Raw genomic sequence first — 18,740 nt, forward strand, 5'->3', positions numbered from 1 at the left:
CCCATTTTTCCCCCAATTTTCCCTCCCAGTAAAAACCAGTATGAACCAGTACAAACCAGTACAAACCAGTACAAACCAGTAACCCCAACCCCCATTTCACCCATTTTTAACCCTTTAAAATCCAATTTTTCCCCCAATTTTTCCCATTTTTCCCCCAATTTTTCCCATTTTTCCCCCAATTTTCCCTCCCAGTTCCCTCCCAGTATAAACCAGTATAAACCAGTATGGACCAGTATAGACCAGTATAAACCAGTATAGACCAGTAAAAACCAGTATAAACCAGTATGGACCATTTTAAAGCCTTCCCAGTACAAACCAGTAACCCCAGAGCCCATTCCCAGTACAAACCAGTAACCCCAAACCCATTCCCAGTACAAACCAGTAACCCCAAACCCATTCCCAGTACAAACCAGTAACCCCAAACCCATTCCCAGTACAAACCAGTAACCCCAAACCCATTCCCAGTACAAACCAGTAACCCCAAACCCATTCCCAGTACAAACCAGTAACCCCAAACCCATTCCCAGTACAAACCAGTAACCCCAAACCCATTCCCAGTACAAACCAGTAACCCCAAACCCATTCCCAGTACAAACCAGTATAAACCAGTTACCCGCAGTTCTCCACCAGTTCCCCCAACGCCCCCAAAGCCGCCTCAGCCAATCCGGAGAAAGCTCCGCCCACTTCCGCCCTGCAGGGGGCGGGGCATGAATATTAATGAGCGTTAAGCCACGCCCACCCTGCCCAGGCCACGCCCACTCACTGCTCAGGCTCCGCCCACTCAATGACGTCATCCTCTTCCATTGGCTCCGCCCCCTCCTCATCGTCATGGAAACCCAACAGCCAATCAGGAGCGTCCGAGGGGGGCTGGGGGGGATAGGGACCAGTATAAACCAGTATGGACCAGTATGGACCAGTATGGACCAGTATAAACCAGTATGGACCAGTATGGACCAGTATGGACCAGTATAAACCAGTATGGACCAGTATGGACCAGTATAAACCAGTATAAACCAGTATGGACCAGTATAAACCAGTATGGACCAGTATGGACCAGTATGGACCAGTATAAACCAGTAAAAACCAGTAACCCCAAACCAGTACAAACCAGTATAAACCAGTATAAAAAATCCCAATTTTCCACATTTTTTCCCCATTTTATCCCATTTTTAACCCTTTAACTCCCTCCAAATCCCCTCCCAGTGCCCTCCCAGTATAAACCAGTACAAACCAGTAACCCCAAACCCAAAACCAGTATAAACCAGTATAAAACCAGTATAAACCAGTATAAACAAATCCCAATTTTCCCCATTTTCCCCCATTTTTAACCCTTTAACTCCCTCCAAACAGCCCCAAATCCCCTCCCAGTCCCCTCCCAGTACAAACCAGTAACCCCAAACCCCAAACCAGTACAAACCAGTATAAACCAGTATAAACCAGTATAAAAAATCCCAATTTTCCCCATTTTTCCCCCATTTTTCCCCATTTTTAACCCGTTAACTCCCTCCCACCACCCCCAAACCCCCTCCCACTCCATCCCAGTTCCCTCCCAGTTCATCCCAGTCCCCTCCCAGTATAAACCAGTAACGCCAAACCCCAAACCAGTACAAACCAGTATAAACCAGTATAAACCAGTATAAGCCAGTATAAAAAAATCTTAATTTTCCCAATTTTTTCCCCATTTTTCCCCATTTTTAACCCTTTAACTCCCTCCCACCACCCCCAAATCCCCTCCCAGTTCATCCCAGTCCCAAACCAGTACAAACCAGTAACCCCAAACCCCATCCCAGTACAAACCAGTACAAACCAGTATAAACCAGTACAAACCAGTGCCGGGGGGGGCCGCAGCGCCCCCTGCAGGAGCGGCAGCACTCGCGGCAGCAGCGGCGCCGTCCCCTCCCCCAACAGCTCCGAGACGGCCGCCAGCAGCGCCAAACTGGGAGGGACTGGGAGTTACTGGGAGGGACTGGGATGGACTGGGAGGGACTGGGAGGGGATTGGGCCATACTGGAAATTACTGGGATGATCTGGGAGTTACTGGGATGAACTGGGAATGGGGCTTGGGGTTCCTGGTTTGAACTGGGAGGGAACTGGGTCATACTGGGATGAACTGAGAGGGGACTGGACTTTACTGGGAGTTACTGGGATGAACTGGGACGGGGTTTGGGGTTACTGGGAGTTACTGGGAAGGAGATTGGGCCATACTGGGATGGACTGGGAGTTACTGGGATGGACTGGGAAGGGACTGGGCCATACTGGGATGAACTGGGATGAACTCGGAAGGGGAATTGGGCCATACTGGCATGAACTGGGAGTTACTGGGATGAACTGGGAGGGGGTTTGGGGTTACTGGGATGAACTGGGAGGGACTGGGAAGGAACTGGGAGGAGATTGGACCATACTGGAATAAACTGGGAATGGGACTTGGAGTTACTGGGATGAACTGGGAGGGGGTTTGGGGTTACTGGGATGAACTGGGAGGGGGTTTGGGGTTACTGGGATGAACTGGGAAGGAACTGGGAGGGACTGGGATGAACTGGGAATGGGATTTGGGGTTACTGGGAGTTACTGGGAGGGACTGGGAGTTACTGGGAGTTACTGGTTTGGGGTTTGGAGTTACTGGGATGAACTGGGATGAACTGGGATGAACTGGGAGTTATTGGGAAGGAGATTGGGCCATACTGGGAGGGACTGGGAGTGAACTGGGAGTTACTGGTTTGGGGTTTGGGGTTACTGGGATGAACTGGGAAGGGACTGGGAGGGAACTGGGAGTTACTGGGATGGACTGGGAGGGGGTTTGGGGTTACTGGGAGTTACTGGGAGTGAACTGGGAGTTACTGGGAGTTACTGGGAGGAAACTGGGACAAACTGGGATGAACTGGGAATGGGATTTGGGGTTAGTGAGATGAACTGGGAGTTACTGGGATGGACTGGGAATAGGGTTTGGGGTTACTGGGATGGACTGGGAGGGAACTGGGAGTTACTGGTTTGGGGTTTGGGGTTACTGGGATGAACTGGGAAGGGGACTGGACTTTACTGGGAGTTACTGGGATGAACTGGGAGTTACTGGGAGGGACTGGGAATGGGGTTTGGGGTTACTGGGATGAACTGGGAGTTACTGGGAGGGACTGGGAGTGAGATTTGGGGTTACTGGGATGAACTGGGAGTTACTGGGAGGGACTGGGAATGGGGTTTGGGGTTACTGGGATGAACTGGGAGTTACTGGGAGGGACTGGGAGTGAGATTTGGGGTTACTGGGATAAACTGGGAGTTACTGGGGAGGAGATTGGGCCATACTGGGATGAACTGGGATGAACTGGGATGAACTGGTTTGGGGTCTGGGCCATACTGGGATGAACTGGGAGTGACCTAAAGCCAGAAATGGGCGTGGCCAAAGAGCGGGGGGCGTGGTTTGTGTAGTGTGGGCGTGGTTATGTGGGTGGGGCTTATAGAGTGGGCGGGGCTTAGAGGGAATTTGGGGCATTTTTTGGGATTTTTAGAATTCTGGGAATTTGGAATTTTGGGAATTTGGTAATTTGGAATTTTGGGAATTTCGGGAATTCGGAAATTCGGGAATTTCGTCACTCACGTGACCCGGGTGGCGTCGCTGTCGCCGCTCTCGGCCAATCCCAGCCCGACCTGCAGCGCCTCCAACAGCCCCTCCCCCACCTGGGCGGGGCCCAGGGCGGCCATGACCTCTGGGAACCAGTAAAAACCAGTTTAAACCAGTATGGACCAGTACAAACCAGTATAAACCAGTATAAACCTTTAAAATCCCATTTTTTCCCCTTTTTTCCCCATTTTTTCCCATTTTTTCCCATTTTCCCCCCAATTTTTCCCCATTTTTTCCATTTTCTCCCCATTTTTCCATCCCAGTTCCCTCCCAGTATAAACCAGTACAAACCAGTACAAACCAGTAACCCCAAACCCCATTTCACCCATTTTTAACCCTTTAAAATCCGATTTTTTTCCCAATTTTTTCCCATTTTTCCCCAATTTTTTCCCATTTTCCCCCCATTTTCCCCCCAATTTTCCCTCCCAGTATAAACCAGTATAAACCAGTACAAACCAGTACAAACCAGTAACCCCAAACCTAATTTCACCCATTTTTAACCCTTTAAAATCTGATTTTTTCCCAATATTTTCCCATTTTTCTCCCAAATTTTTCCCATTTTTTCCCATTTTCCCCCCAATTTTCCCTCCCAGTTCCCTCCCAGTATAAACCAGTATAAACCAGTACAAACCAGTAACCCCAAACCAAATTTCACCCATTTTTAACCCTTTATAATCCGATTTTTTCCCATTTTTCCCCTATTTTCCCCATTTTTCCCCCATTTTTTCCCATTTTTCCACCAATTTTCCCTCCCAGTACAAACCAGTATAAACCAGTACAAACCAGTAACCCAAAACCCCATTTCACCCATTTTTAACCCTTTAAAATCCGAATTTTTCCCCCATTTTTTACCATTTTTCCCCCAATTTTTTCCCTTTTTCCCCCCAAGTTTCCCTCCCAGTACAAACCAGTATAAACCAGTACAAACCAGTATAAACCAGTAACCCAAAACCCCATTTCACCCATTTTTAACCCTTTAAAATCCAAATTTCCCCCATTTTTTCCCATTTTTCCCCAATTTTTTCCCATTTTTCTGCATTTTTCCCCCATTTTTTCCCTCCCAGTACAAACCAGTATAAACCAGTATAAACCAGTACAAACCAGTACAAACCAGTACAAACCAGTAACCCCAAATCCCATTTCACCCATTTTTAACCCTTTAAAATCCGATTTTTTGGCCATTTTTTGCCCGATTTTTCCCATTTTTCCCCAAATTTTCCCTCCCAGTACAAACCAGTACAAACCAGTACAAACCAGTAACCCCAAACCGCCATTTCACCCATTTTTAACCCTTTAAAATCCAATTTTTTTCCCATTTTTTCCCATTTTTCCCCAATTTTTCCCCATTTTTTTCCCAATTTTTTCCCATTTTTCTGCATTTTTCCCCCATTTTTTCCCTCCCAGTATAAACCAGTCCAAACCAGTATAAACCAGTATAAACCAGTATAAACCAGTAACCCCAAACCCCATTTCACCCATTTTTAACCCTTTAAAATCCAATTTTTCCCCATTTTTTCCCAATTTTCCCCCAATTTTCCCCAATTTCCCCATTTTTTCCCTCCCAGTATAAACCAGTATAAACCAGTCCAAACCAGTACAAACCAGTAACCCCAAACCCCATTTCACCCATTTTTAACCCTTTAAAATCCGATTTTTTCCCCATTTTTTCCCATTTTTCCCGAATTTTTTCCCATTTTTTCCAATTTTTCCCATTTTTCCCCATTTTCTCCCAATTTTCCCTTCCAGTACAAACCAGTACAAACCAGTACAAACCAGTACAAACCAGTATAAACCAGTAACCCCAAACCCCATTTCACCCATTTTTAACCCCTTAAAATCCGATTTTTCCCCATTTTTCCCCCAATTTTTTCCCATTTTTCCCCATTTTTTCCCTCCCAGTTCCCTCCCAGTACAAACCAGTATAAACCAGTATAAACCAGTTCAAACCAGTCTCACCCAGGGCCTGGAGCTGCTGTTCCCCCCCCCGGGCCAGAGCGGAGATGGTGCTGATGATGGAGGGGGGGAGGGGCAGAGAGCCGCAGCTGCAGGCTGGAAAAATGGGGAAAAAAATGGGAATTTTGGGGGGAAATTTGGGAATTTTGGGCAAAAATTTTGGGAAAATTTGGGGATTTTATGGGGAATTTTTCGGGGTTTTTTGGGGGGTTTATTTTGAGAAAAATCGGGGGATTTTTGGGATTTTTTTGGGGGATTTTTCGGTGAAAAATTGGATTTTTTGGGGGAATTTTGGGAATTTTTTAGGGGATTTTTGGGGAGAAAAATCGGGAAATTTATACGGAAGTTTTTGGGAATTTTTGGGGATTTTTTTGGTGAAAAATTTGATTTTTTGGGGGGTTTTTGGGGAAAAATTGGGAATTTTAAACGGAAGATTTTGGGGAAATTTTGGGGATTTTTTGCAAATTTTTGGGGGAACTTTGAGCGTTTTTGGGCGAATTTTTGGGGATTTTTTTGGGAAATTTGTGAAATTCAGAAATTTTTTTGGTGATTCTTTGCGAAATTTATTGGGGAAATAAAGAAAATTTGGGGGAATTTTTTTGGATTTTCACGGAAAATTTTGGGGGAGATATGGAGAGAAAATTCAGATATTTTGGGGATTTTTTGGGGATTTTTTGGAAAAAAAATTGGAATTTTTCTGGGAAGTTTTGGAATTTTTTAGCGGATTTTTAGGGTTTTTTTTCGAATTTTTTTTTGATTTTTGGGGGAAATTTGACAGGAAATTTGGGAAATTTTGTGGTGAAAATTGGGGATTTTATGGGGAATTTTTGGGATTTTTTTGGTGAAAAATTAGAGTTTTTGGGGGAATTTTGGGAACTTTTTAGGGATTTTTGGGGAGAAAAATTGGGAATTTTATATGGAAGTTTTGGGGAAATTTTGGGGATTTTTTGCGAATTTTTAAGGGAATTTTGACCATTTTGGGGATTTTCAGGGAAAATTTTGGGCTATTTTTGGGATATTTCTGGGGTGATTTGGGGATATTTTTTGGGTATTTTTGGAGTGATTTGGGGATATTTTTGGGGTGTTTTTGGGGTGATTTTGGGGTAATTTTGGGATATTTCTGGGCTATTTTTGGGGTGATTTAGGGATATTTTTGAGATAATTTTGGGCTATTTCTGGGCTATTTTGGGGATTTTTTTGGGTGATTTTGGGCTATTTTTGGGGCTATTTTTAGGGCATTTTTGTGATAATTTTGGGCTATTTTTAGGCTATTTTTGGGCTATTTTGGGGATATTTTTGGGATATTTCTGGGCTATTTTTGGTGTGATTTTGGTGTGATTTTGGGGTGATTTTGGGGTGATTTTGGGGCTATTTTTGGGATAATTTTGGCTATTTCTGGGATATTTTTGGGATATTTTTGGGGTGATTTGGGGATAATTTTGGGCTATTTCTGGCATATTTTGGGGATTTTTTTGGGGTGATTTTGGGGTGATTTGGGGATATTTTTGGGGTTATTTTAGGGCTATTTTTAGGGCATTTTTGGGATATTTTGGGGATATTTTTGGGGTGATTTGGGGGTATTTTTGGGCTATTTTTGGGGTGATTTTGGGGATATTTTTGGGGTGATTTTGGGGTGATTTTTTACTATTTTTGGGGTGATTTTGTGTGATTTTGGGTGTTTTTGCTCACCCAGGGCGTGCAGGGCGCTCAGCCCCAACTCCCGACCCGCCGGCGCCTCCAGAGCCGCCGAAATCCGGGGGAGCACCTGAGGCAGCCACGGCTGCACCCCCTCACCTGCGGTAATTAACGGTAATTAACGCTAATTAACAAAAAAAAAAACTAATTAACTACAAAGGAATGTAAAACAACAAAAAAAACCCCACTCAAAACGACCAAAAATTCACCAAAATTCACCCAAAATTCACAAAAATCAACAATAAATCGACAAAAACTCACCAAAATTAACCCAAAATTAGCAATAAATTAACAAAAGTTGACCCAAAATTCATTTACCCAAAATTAAGAATAAATTGACGATGTTAAGAAAATTTTCTCCTTTTTTTCCCCAAATTTCCCCTATTTTTTCCCAAATTTTCACAATTTTCCCCAAATTTTCCCAGTTTTGCCCAAATTTCCCCAATTTTTTTCCAATTTTCTCCCAAATTTCCCAATTTTATTCCCTATTTTCCCAATTTTTTCCCAAATTTTCCCCATTTTTCCACCAAATTTTCCCCATTTTTCCCAATTTTCCCCATTTTTCCCAAATTTTCCCAAATTTTGCCCAAAATTTCCAAAATTTCCAAATTTTCCCAAATTTTCCCAAATTTTGCCCAAAATTCCCCAAATTTTCCCAAAATTGCCCAAATTTTGCCCAAAATTTCCCAAATTTTACCGAAATGTTCCCAAATTTTTCCAATTTTCCCCAAATTTTTCCAAATTTCCCCAAATTTAGCCCAAATTCTCCCCAAATTTTCCCAAACTTTCCCCAAAATTTCTGAAATTTTCCCAAATTTTCCTAAATTTTGCCCAAATTTTCCCAAATTTCCCCCATTCTTCCCCAAATCTCCCAAATTTTCCAAAATTTTGCCCAAATTTTCCCAAATTTCCCCAAATTCTTCCCCAAATTTCTGCAAATTTCCCCAAATTTTGCCTAAAATTTCCCAAAATTTTCCCAAAATTTTCCCAAATTTTGCCAAATTTTCCCAATTTTTCCCCAAATTTTTCCAAATTTCCCCAATTTTCCCCAATTTTCCCAAAAATTTCCCCAAATTTCCCCAAATTTTCCCAAATTTCCCCAAATTTTGCCCAAAATTCCCCAAATTTTACCAAAATTTTCCCAAATTTCCCCATTCTTCCCCAATTTTCCCAAATTTTGCCCAAATTTTTCCCATTTTTTTCCCAAATTTCCCCAAATTTCCCCAAATTTCCCCAAATTCGCTCACCCAGCGCCTCCAGCAGCGTCTCCAGCACGAACCAGGATTTGGGGTCGGGGGATGGAGAATTTGGGGAATCCCAAAATTCCCCCAAAATTCGGGGCAGGGCCTCGGCCGCCACCGGCGCCACCTCGGGCTGCTCCCAGGAAAAACCAGTAAAAACCAGTAAGAACCAGTAAAAACCAGTTCAAACCAGTAAAAACCAGTAAAAACCAGTTAGGAAAAAATCCTGCCCCAAAAAAACCCAAAATTCACCCAAAAATCCCCAAAATTCACCCAAAAATCCCCAAAATTTACCCGAAATTAATTCAAAAATTCCAAAAAATTAATCCCAAAAATCTCTGAAATTCATCCCCAAAATTCACCCCAAAATTGGACAAAAATTCACCCAAAAATGCTCAAAATTAACCCCAAAAAATCCTCCGAATTTCACGCAAAAATGCCCAAAATATCCCAAAATTTGCCCAAAAAAAAACCTCCAAAATGCATCCCCAAAACCCAATAAATTCACCCCAAAATTCACCCCAAAAAACCCCAAATTTCACCCAAAAATTTCCCAAAACTCCCCAAAATTCACCCAAAAATTGGACCCAAAAATCCCCCATAATTCAGCCAAAAAAGCCAAAAAAATTAACCCAAAATTCACCCCCAAAATCCAAAAAAATTCATCCAAAAATAAAAATTCACCCCAAAAATCCCCAAAATTAGACCCAAAATATCCCAAAATTCACCACAAAATCAGACACAAAATTCACCCAAAAAAACCCCAAAATTCACCCAAAACCCCTCAAAATTCTTCCAAAAAAAGCAAAAAAAAATTCACTCCAAAATTTACCCCAAAAATCCCCAAAATTTTCCCCAAAACAGCCAATAAAATCCAAAAATTCACCCAAAATTACCCCAAAAAATCCCCAAAATTCACCCCAAAAATCCTCCAAAATCCCCCCAAAAAATCCCCAAATTTCACCCCAAAAATCCTCCAAAATTCCCCAAAATTCATCCCCAAAATCCCAAAAAATTCATCCAAAAATCCCAAAAAATTCATCCCAAAAATCCCAAAAATTCTCCCCAAAAATCCCAAAAAATTCACCCCAAAAATCCCAAAAAATTCATCCCCAAAATCCCAAAAATTCATCCTAAAAAATCCCAAAAATTCTCCCCAAAAATCCCCCAAAATTCATCCCAAAATTCACCCAAAAAATCCCCAAAATTTTGCCCAAAATATCCCAAAATTCACCCAAAATCCCCCCCAAAAAAGCCCCAAAATTCACCCCAAAAATCGTCCAAAATTCCCCAAAATTCATCCCAAAAATCACCCCAAAAATTCCAAAAAATTCAGCCCAAAAATCCTCCAAAATTCATCCCAAAATTCATTCCAAAAATCCCCAAAAATCCCAAAAATTCTTCCCAAAAATTCCAAAAAATTCAGCACAAAAACCCCAAAAAATTCAGCAAAAAATCCTAAAAAATTCATCCCAAAAATCCCAAAAATTCTCCCCAAAAAATCCCCAAAATTCACCCCAAAAATCCTCAAAATTTTGCCCAAAACAGCCAAAAATATCCCAAAATTCACCCAAAATTAACCCCAAAAATCCCCAAAATTCACTCCAAAAATTCTCCAAAATTCACCCCAAAATTCACCCAAAAAATCCCCAAAACAGCCAAAAATATCCCAAAATTAACCCCAAAAATCCCCCAAATAGCCAAACATATCCCAAAATTCACCCAAAATCCCCCCAAAAAATCCCCAAAATTAACCCCAAAAATCCCCAAAATTTTGCCAAAAATATCCCAAAATTCACCCAAAATCCCCCAAAATTCATCCCAAAATTCACCCCAAAAATCCCCAAAATTCACCCCAAAAATCCCCCAAAATCCAAAAAAATTCTCCCCAAAAATCCCAAAAAATTAATCCCAAAAATCCACCAAAATTCATCCCAAAATTCACCTCAAAAATCCCCAAAATTTTGCCAAAAATAACCAAAAATATCCCAAAATTCACCCAAAATCCCCCCAAAAAATCCCCAAAATTCACCTCAAAAATCCTCCAAAATTCCCAAAAATTTAGCCCAAAAATCCCAAAAATTCTCCCCAAAAATCCAAAAAATTTATCCCAAAAACCCCCAAAAATTCCGCAAAAAATCCCAAAAATTCTCCCCAAAAATCCCTTCCAGCCCAAACCAGTATAAACCAGTATAAACCACCCCAAACCACCCCAAACCAGTCCAAACCAGTATAAACCAGTATAAACCAGTACAAACCAGTCCAAACCAGTCCAAACCAGCCCAAACCAGTATAAACCAGTATAAACCAGTATAAACCAGCCCAAACCAGTCCAAACCATCCCAAACCAGTCCAAACCAGTATAAACCAGTATAAACCAGTATAAACCAGCCCAAACCAGTCCAAACCAGTATAAACCAGTCCAAACCAGTACAAACCAGTATAAACCAGTACCTCCAGTTCCTCCCGTAGTTCCCTCAGGGCCGCGGCCGCCGCCCCCCTGACGGCGCCATCGGGGTCTCCCAGCCCGGCCCGCAGGGCCCCCAAGACCACGCCCACGTACCTGAAAACCACGCCCACATTCGGTTAAACCACGCCCACAATTGTTTAAACCACGCCCACTTTGTTTAAACCACGCCCACTTTTGTTTAAACCACGCCCACAAATGGTTAAACCACACCCACTTTTGTTTAAGCCACGCCCACTTTGTTTAAGCCACGCCCACCACCCAATAAATGAACCCGGCCCCGGTTAAGCCACGCCCACTGTGTTTTAAGCCACGCCCACAACGTTAAAACCACGCCCACAACGTTAAAACCACGCCCACTCCACTTTAAGCCACGCCCACCACATTTAAACCACGCCCATTGTGCTTTAAGACACGCCCACTACACCAAAACCACGCCCACCGTGTCTAAGCCACGCCCCCTGTGATTTAAGCCACGCCCACCGCGTCTAAGCCACGCCCACCACCCTTTAAGGGTTTAAGCCCCGCCCACAACGCCATAAAAGGGTTTAAGCTCCGCCCACAAACTTTAAAGCCATAAAAATACAATAAGCCACGCCCACAAATCGTAAAATGGGTTAGGCCACGCCCACAGTTAATTATAATGGTTAAATGCCTTAAAAGGGGTTAAATCGGTCGCAAAAGCGTTAAGCCACGCCCACAGCTCATTAAAATGCATTGAGACACGCCCACAGCTCATTAATGTGCATCAAGCCACGCCCACAGCTCATTAAAATGCATCAAGTTGCGCCTACAGCTCATTAAAATGCATCGAGCCGCGCGGACAACTCATTAAAATGCGTCAAGCCACGCCCACCTACGGCTCATTAAAATGTATCAAGCCACGCCCACAGCTCATTAAAAGGTTTAAGCCACGCCCCTTTTATTGAAACTATATAGAATTAATTAGGCCACGCCCCCTTTAAACCACGCCCATAATTTTAAAAAATTAGTTAGGCCACGCCCCTTTTATTTAAGCCCCGCCCACACCCCTTTAGCAGCTCAAAACTCCGCCCATTTTTACCATAAAAGGGAAAAACTCCGCCCATTTTATGCATATAAGGCACAAGCCACGCCTATTTCATTCATAAAAGGCACTAGCCCCGCCCCTCGGATTAAACCCCGCCCCCTTTTGCCCATAAAAGAAAAAACCCGCCCATTTTTATGCATATAAGGCACAAGCCACGCCCATTTCATTCATAAATAGCACAAGCCCCGCCCATTTCATTCACAAACAGCACAAGCACCGCCCATTTCATTCATAAATGGCCCAAGCCCCGCCCATTTCATTCATAAATGGCTCAAGCCCCGCCCCCTCGGCCCAAGCCCCGCCCCCTTTTGCCCATATAAGGCGCTCACCGCCGCCGCAGGGCGGGGCCGCAGCCCCGCGCAAGCGCAGTCAGCGCCAGCAGCGCTCCCTTACGGCCGCCGGCGCTTCCGCCTCGGGCCGGCCCCTCCAGCAGCGGCAACTTCCGGGTCCGAACGAGCCCAAAATCGCCGGATTTTCACCCAAAAATCAGAGGGGGGGAGGGGGAGAGAGGGGAGAGGGGGGAGAGGGTGGTAGGGGATAAAAAACCGGGAAAAAATCGGTGGAAAAACGGGGAAAAACGAGAGGGAAGAGCGGGAGTTAGAGAGGGGTCGGTGGAAAGCGAAGGAAAATCGGGGAAAAAATGAGCAGAAATCGGTTAAAAATGAACCAAAATCGATTAAAAACGACCTAAATAGGCACTTGGAAAGATGAAATTTACTAAAAGTTGTAAATTCCCCAAAAAAGAGCCCAAAATTTTAAGGTTTTCCCTCAAAATAATCGCGGTTTTTCAAGAGGAAGGTCCTGGAAGGGTGGTAATAAAAAGGAGGTGGAAAATAAAATTAAATTGATGGGAAATGGGGGAAAAAGTCTCAAAATTTGGAAAGTTTAAAATTTTCGGGGGTTTGAGAGAAAATTTGTGGGTTTTAGTCATCAAAAATGCAAAATTTCCGAGTTTTGGCCCAAAATTCGCTCCTGGAGCGAAAAATTGCCTTTAAAAGGTCCTGGAAGGGTAAAGAAGAAAATGCTAAAAATAAAAAAAAAAATTGGAAAAATTTCGAAAAAATTGCAAAAAATTCGCCCAAAATTCACAAATTTTAAAAATTTATCCCAAATTAAAAAAATCTCTCAAATTTTCCCCAATTTTTCCCTCAGGATCTCCAAAATTCCTGTCAAAAAAAGGTCCTGAAAGGTCAGAAAAAAACCCCCAAAATTCCTCAAAAAAGCCCCCAAAAATTCCACAAAATTTCAAAATTTTAAGAATTTATCCCAAACCCAAAATCTCCCAAATTCTCCCCAAATTTTCCCTCAGGATCTCCCAAATTCTGTCCAAAAAAGGTCCTGAAAGGTCAGAAAAAAACCCTCAAAATTCCTCAAAAAAGCCCCAAAAAAATCCCCCAAAATTCCCCAAAATTAAAAAAAAAATCCCCAAAATTTAAAAATTTTAAGAATTTGCCCCAAACCCAAAATCTCCCAAATTCTCCCCAAATTTTTCCTCAGGATCTCCCAAATTCCTGTCAAAAAAGGTCCTGAAAGGTCAGAAAAAACCCTCAAAATTCCTCAAAAAAGCCCCAAAAAATCCCCAAAAAATCCCCAAAATTAAGAAAAAAAATTCCAAAAAATTCAAAATTTTAAGAATTTACCCCAAACCCAAAATCTCCCAAATTGTCCCCAAATTTTCCCTCAGGATCTCGTAAATTCCTGTCAAAAAAGGTCCTTAAAGGTTAAAAAAACCCCAAAATTCCTCAAAAAATTCCCAAAAAATCCCAAAAAATTCCTCAAAATTAAAAAAAAAAATTGCAAAAAATTCAAAATTTTAAGAATTTACCCCAAACCCAAAATCTCCCAAATTCTCCCCAAATTTTCCCTCAGGATCTTCCAAATTCTTGTCAAAAAAGGTCCTGAAAGGTTAAAAAAACCACCCAAATTCCTCAAAAAACCCCCAAAAAATCCCAAAAAATTTCCCCAAAATTAAAAAAAAAATTGCAAAAAATTCAAAATTTTAAGAATTTACCCCAAACCCAAAATCTCCCAAATTCTCCCCAAATTTTCCCTCAGGAACTCCCAAATTCCTGTCAAAAATGGTCCTGAAAGGTTAAAAAAACCCCCCAAAATTCCTCAAAAAAGCCCAAAAAAATTCCCTAAAATTAAAAAAAAAATTTCCAAAAAATTCAAAATTTAAAGAATTTACCAAAAAACCCAAAATCTCCCAAATTCTCCCCAAATTTTCCCTCAGGACCTCCCACATTCCTGTCAAAAAAGGTCCTGAAAGGTCGAAAAAATACAAAAATTCCTCAAAAATTAAAAAAAAATTCCCAAAAAATTCCCCAAAATTAAAGAAAAAAATTCAAAAAATGCAAAATTTTAAGATTTTACCCCAAACCCAAAATCTCCCAAATTCTCCCCAAATTTTCCCTCAGGATCTCCCAAATTCCTGTCAAAAAAGGTCCTGAAAGGTCAGAAAAAAACCCCCAAAATTCCTCAAAAAAGCCCCAAAAAAATCCCAAAAAATTCCGCAAAAATTTACCAAAAATTCCAAAAAATTCCCCAAAATTTCAGAAGTTTAAGAATTTATCCCAAACCGAAAATCTCCCAAATTCTCCCCAAATTTTCCCTCAGGATCTCCCAGTTTTTTGTCAAAAAAGGTCCTGAAAGGTCCAAAAAACCCACAAAATTCTCAAAAAATTCCTAAAAAAATCTGGAAAAATTCCCCAAAATTCCCCAAATTTCCCAAATTTTCCCAAAATTCCAATTTTTTCCCCCAAAAACTCACCAATTCCTTGAGCAGCTTTTCGGGGGGCAGCCCCTGGGCCAGAGCGTCCAAAACCTGAGGGGGGAAAATGGAGAAAAATTCCCAAATTTGGGCAAAATTCCATTTAAAATTCCAGAAAAAGTTGAAATAAAAGGGGAAAAAATCGAAATAAAAAGGGGAAAAAATTCTGAATAAAATGGGGGGAAAATCCCTAAAAAATGGGAAAAAAAACCAAATGAAATGGGGAAATAAATGAAATAAAAAGGGGAAAAATTGGGAAAAATTTAGAATAAAATGGGAGAAAATGGGGGAAAATTCCAATTAAAATGGGGAAAAAATTATAGGAAATGGGGGAAAAATCATAAAAATTAGGAAAAAAATGGGGGAAAATCCAAATAAAATGGGAAAATGGTGAAAAAAATCCAAATGAAATAAGTCCAAATAAAATGGAAAAAAAATTCCAAATAAAATGGGAAAAATTCCAAATAAAAATGGGAAAAAATGGGAGAAAAATCCTCAAAAAATGGGAAAAAAAATCAAACTGAAATGGGAAAAAATCCCCAAAAAATGGGAATAAAAAGCAGAAAAAAATCCCCAAAAAATCGAAATAAAATGGGGAAAAAACACCAAAAATTAATGGAAAAGGACTGGAAATTTGGGAATTTTTTTGGATTTTTTGGGGAATTTTTTTGGAGTTTGAGAAGATTGAAAAGAGGAGGAAAAAATGGGAAAAATCAAAATGAAATGGGGGAAAATGACAAAAATGAGAAAAAATAGAGATAAAATTCAGAAAAAAATTCCCTAAAAATGGGAAAAATTCCAAAGAAAATGGGAAAAATAAAATAAAAAATGGGGAAATAAAAATCACAAAAAATGGGATAAAAATTCCAAAAAAAAGGGGAAAAAATTACAAAAAATGGGCAAAAAACCCCACAAGAATTCGATAAAAGATTTGGAAAAATTCACCAAAAATTGGGGAAAAAATTTCAAATAAAATGGGAAAAAAATGAGGAAAATTCCAAATAAAATAGGAAAAAAGAGATAAAAAATTCCAAATGAAATGGGAAAAATTGGGAAAAAGAATCAGAATAAAATGGGGGGAAAAGAGGGAAAAAATCCCAAAAAATGAGAAAAAAATCCCAAATAAAATAGGGAAAAAAATTAACAAAAATGGTAAAAAATCCAAATAAAAATGGAAAAATTGGGAAAAAAAATCAGAATAAAATGGGAGATAAAGGGGGAAAAAATCCCAAAAAATGGGAAAAAATCGGAAAAAATTCTTAAAAAAAAAGGGAAAAAATGGGAAAAAAATCCCCCAAAAATGGGAAAAAATCCCCAAAAATGGGAAAAAATCCAAAATAAAATGGGGGAAAAAAACATCATAAAAATGGTAAAAAATCCAAATAAAATGTGAATAAATGGGAAAAAATTCGAAATAAAAGGAGAAAAAGTGTGAAAAAAATTCCAAATATAATGGGAAAAAAAGGCAGAAAAATCCTCAAAAAATGGGAAAAATTAGAAATAAAATGAGGAAAAATCGATGAAAAAATCCCAAATAAAATGGGAAAAAATGGCAAAAAAATGGATAAAAATTGCCTAAAAAATAGGAAAAAATCCAAACAAAAAGGGAAAAAATTGAGAAAAAATTCCAAATTAAATGAGAAAAAATAGCAAATAAATCCCCAAAAAATAGGAAAAAATTGCCCCAAAAATGGCAAAAAATCCAAATAAAAAGGGAAAAAATTCCAAATAAAATGAGGAAAATTGAAGAAAAATTCCGAATAAAATGGCAAAAAATGGCAAAAAAATCCTCAAAAAATACAAAAAAATCGCCCAAAAAATGGCAAAAAATCCAAATAAAAAGCGGAAAAAACCCTAAAAATTCCAGGAAAAGCCGCATAACTTTGGGAATGTTTGGGAATTTCGAGAATTTTGGGAATTTTGGGAATTTTTGGGAATTTTCCGTACCTGAGCGGCGCCGTGGCGGGGGCAGGGCCGCCCCTCCCCCCCCCAGCTCTCCTCCGGGTCGGGATTTTCCGGCTGAATTTGGGCACAAAGAGGGACCAGGAGCCCCCGAAGGAGGAGGGGCAGGAGCCCCCCCCGGAGCAGGGCCTGCAAGAAAACCAGTATAAACCAGTATAAACCAGTATAAACCCGTAAAAACCAGTATGGACCAGTATAACCAGTAAAAAACAAAAAAAAACCCCAAAAAATCGCATTTTCCACTCATTTTTTAGCCTCAAAATCCCCCAAAATCTTCCCAAAATTCCCTCCCAGTTTGGCCCAGTTCCCTCCCAGTATAAACCAGTATAAACCAGTATCAAACCAGTATGGACCAGTATAAACCAGTATGGACCAAAAAAACCAGTAAAAAACAAAAAAAACCCGAAAAAAATCGCATTTTTCTCTCATTTTTTAGCCCCAAAATCCCCCAAATCGCCTCAAAATCCCCTCCCAGTTTGTCCCAGTTCCCTCCCAGTATAAACCAGTATAAACCAGTATAAACCAGTATAAACCAGTATCAAACCAGTATCAAACCAGTATAAACCAGTATAAAAATCCCCTTTAAACCCAATTTTTTCCCATTTTTGACTGGTTTTACCCCCCAAAATCACCTCAAACCCCCTCCCAGTCCATCCCAGTCCATCCCAGTTCCCTCCCAGTGCCCTCCCAGTATAAACCAGTATAAACCAGTATAAACCAGTTTAAAGCCAGTATAAACCAGTATAAACCAGTATAAACCAGTATAACAGCTCCATTTTAATCCCAATTTTTTCCTATTTTTGACCCTTTTAGAGCCCCAAAATTGCCTCAAATCCGTTCCCAGTCCATCCCAGTTTGTCCCAGTTCCCTCCCAGTATAAACCAGTATAAACCAGTATAAACCAGTATAAAACCAGTATAAACCAGTATGAATCCAGTATAAAAAATCCCCTTTAATCCCAATTTTTCTTATTTTTGACCCTTTTAGAGCCCCAAAGTTGCCTCAAATCCCTTCCCAGTCCATCCCAGTTTGTCCCAGTCCCCTCCCAGTTCCTTCCCAGTATAAACCAGTATCAAACCAGTATAAACCAGTATAAAACCAGTATAAACCAGTATCAAACCAGCATAAAAAATCCCCTTTAAACCCAATTTTTTCCCATTTTTGACTGGTTTTTCCCCCTAAAATCACCTCATATCCCCTCCCAGTCCATCCCAGTTTGTCCCAGTTCCCTCCCAGTGCCCTCCCAGTATAAACCAGTATAAACCAGTATAAACCAGTATGAATCCAGTATAAAAATCCCCTTTAAACCCATTTTTTCCCCATTTTTAACTGGTTTTACCCCCCAAAATCACCTCAAACCCCCTCCCAGTCCATCCCAGTTTGTCCCAGTGCCCTCCCAGTGCCCTCCTAGTACAAACCAGTACAAACCAGTATAAACCAGTACAAAACCAGTATAAACCAGTATCAAACCAGTATGAATTCAGTATAAAAATCCCCTTTAATCCCAAATTTTTCCTATTTTTGACCGTTTTAGATCCCCTAAATCCCCTCAAATCCCCCCAAAATCCCATCCCAGTTTGTCCCAGTTCCCTCCCAGTTCCCTCCCAGTACAAACCAGTACAAACCAGTATAAACCAGTCTCACTTTGGGTCTCTTCTGTGCCAGGAACGTCAGCGTGCCCAATGCCCTGACCCTGACGCCGTCACCTCTGCACTCGTCCCCGGCCACCTGAGGGGGTAAATCCCACCTGAAAATTCCCAAAAACCCTCCAGGAATTCCCAGAGATCCCAAAAAAACCCCAAAATCCTAAAAAATTATGGGAATTTTGGCAAAAATTGCGGGAATTTACCCCAAAAATTCGGGGAATGGCCCCAAAATCCCCATTGGATTTAACGGGTAGACCTGGTGTCCCTAAATCCCCATTGACTTTAATGGGGTAGACCTGGTGTCCCTAAATCCCCATTGACTTT

General features: G+C 40.9%; 1 protein-coding gene across 3 annotated transcripts in view; it reads right to left on the bottom strand.

Moving 5' to 3' along the window:
* Nucleotides 1-18,740, bottom strand: part of IPO4 (importin 4) — a 62,843-nt gene that overhangs the window by 15,250 nt on the left and 28,853 nt on the right. The window contains exons 9-20 of one of the 3 annotated variants that reach the window (XM_072921239.1): nt 18,415-18,498; nt 16,756-16,899; nt 14,809-14,862; nt 12,368-12,477; nt 10,957-11,065; nt 8,509-8,635; nt 7,256-7,360; nt 5,570-5,662; nt 3,590-3,698; nt 1,828-1,936; nt 764-867; nt 614-691 (exon numbers count right to left, since the gene is read on the bottom strand). In XM_072921239.1, coding sequence (XP_072777340.1) covers nt 614-691; nt 764-867; nt 1,828-1,936; nt 3,590-3,698; nt 5,570-5,662; nt 7,256-7,360; nt 8,509-8,635; nt 10,957-11,065; nt 12,368-12,477; nt 14,809-14,862; nt 16,756-16,899; nt 18,415-18,498 — 1,226 coding nt within the window. The remainder of the gene's footprint in view (nt 1-613; nt 692-763; nt 868-1,827; nt 1,937-3,589; nt 3,699-5,569; nt 5,663-7,255; nt 7,361-8,508; nt 8,636-10,956; nt 11,066-12,367; nt 12,478-14,808; nt 14,863-16,755; nt 16,900-18,414; nt 18,499-18,740) is intronic. The other 2 variants (XM_072921241.1, XM_072921242.1) reach the window with 2 other exon arrangements.

The sequence above is a fragment of the Taeniopygia guttata genome, chromosome 36, assembly GCF_048771995.1.
Source record: "Taeniopygia guttata chromosome 36, bTaeGut7.mat, whole genome shotgun sequence".
In the NCBI taxonomy this organism is placed as follows: Eukaryota; Metazoa; Chordata; class Aves; order Passeriformes; family Estrildidae; genus Taeniopygia; species Taeniopygia guttata.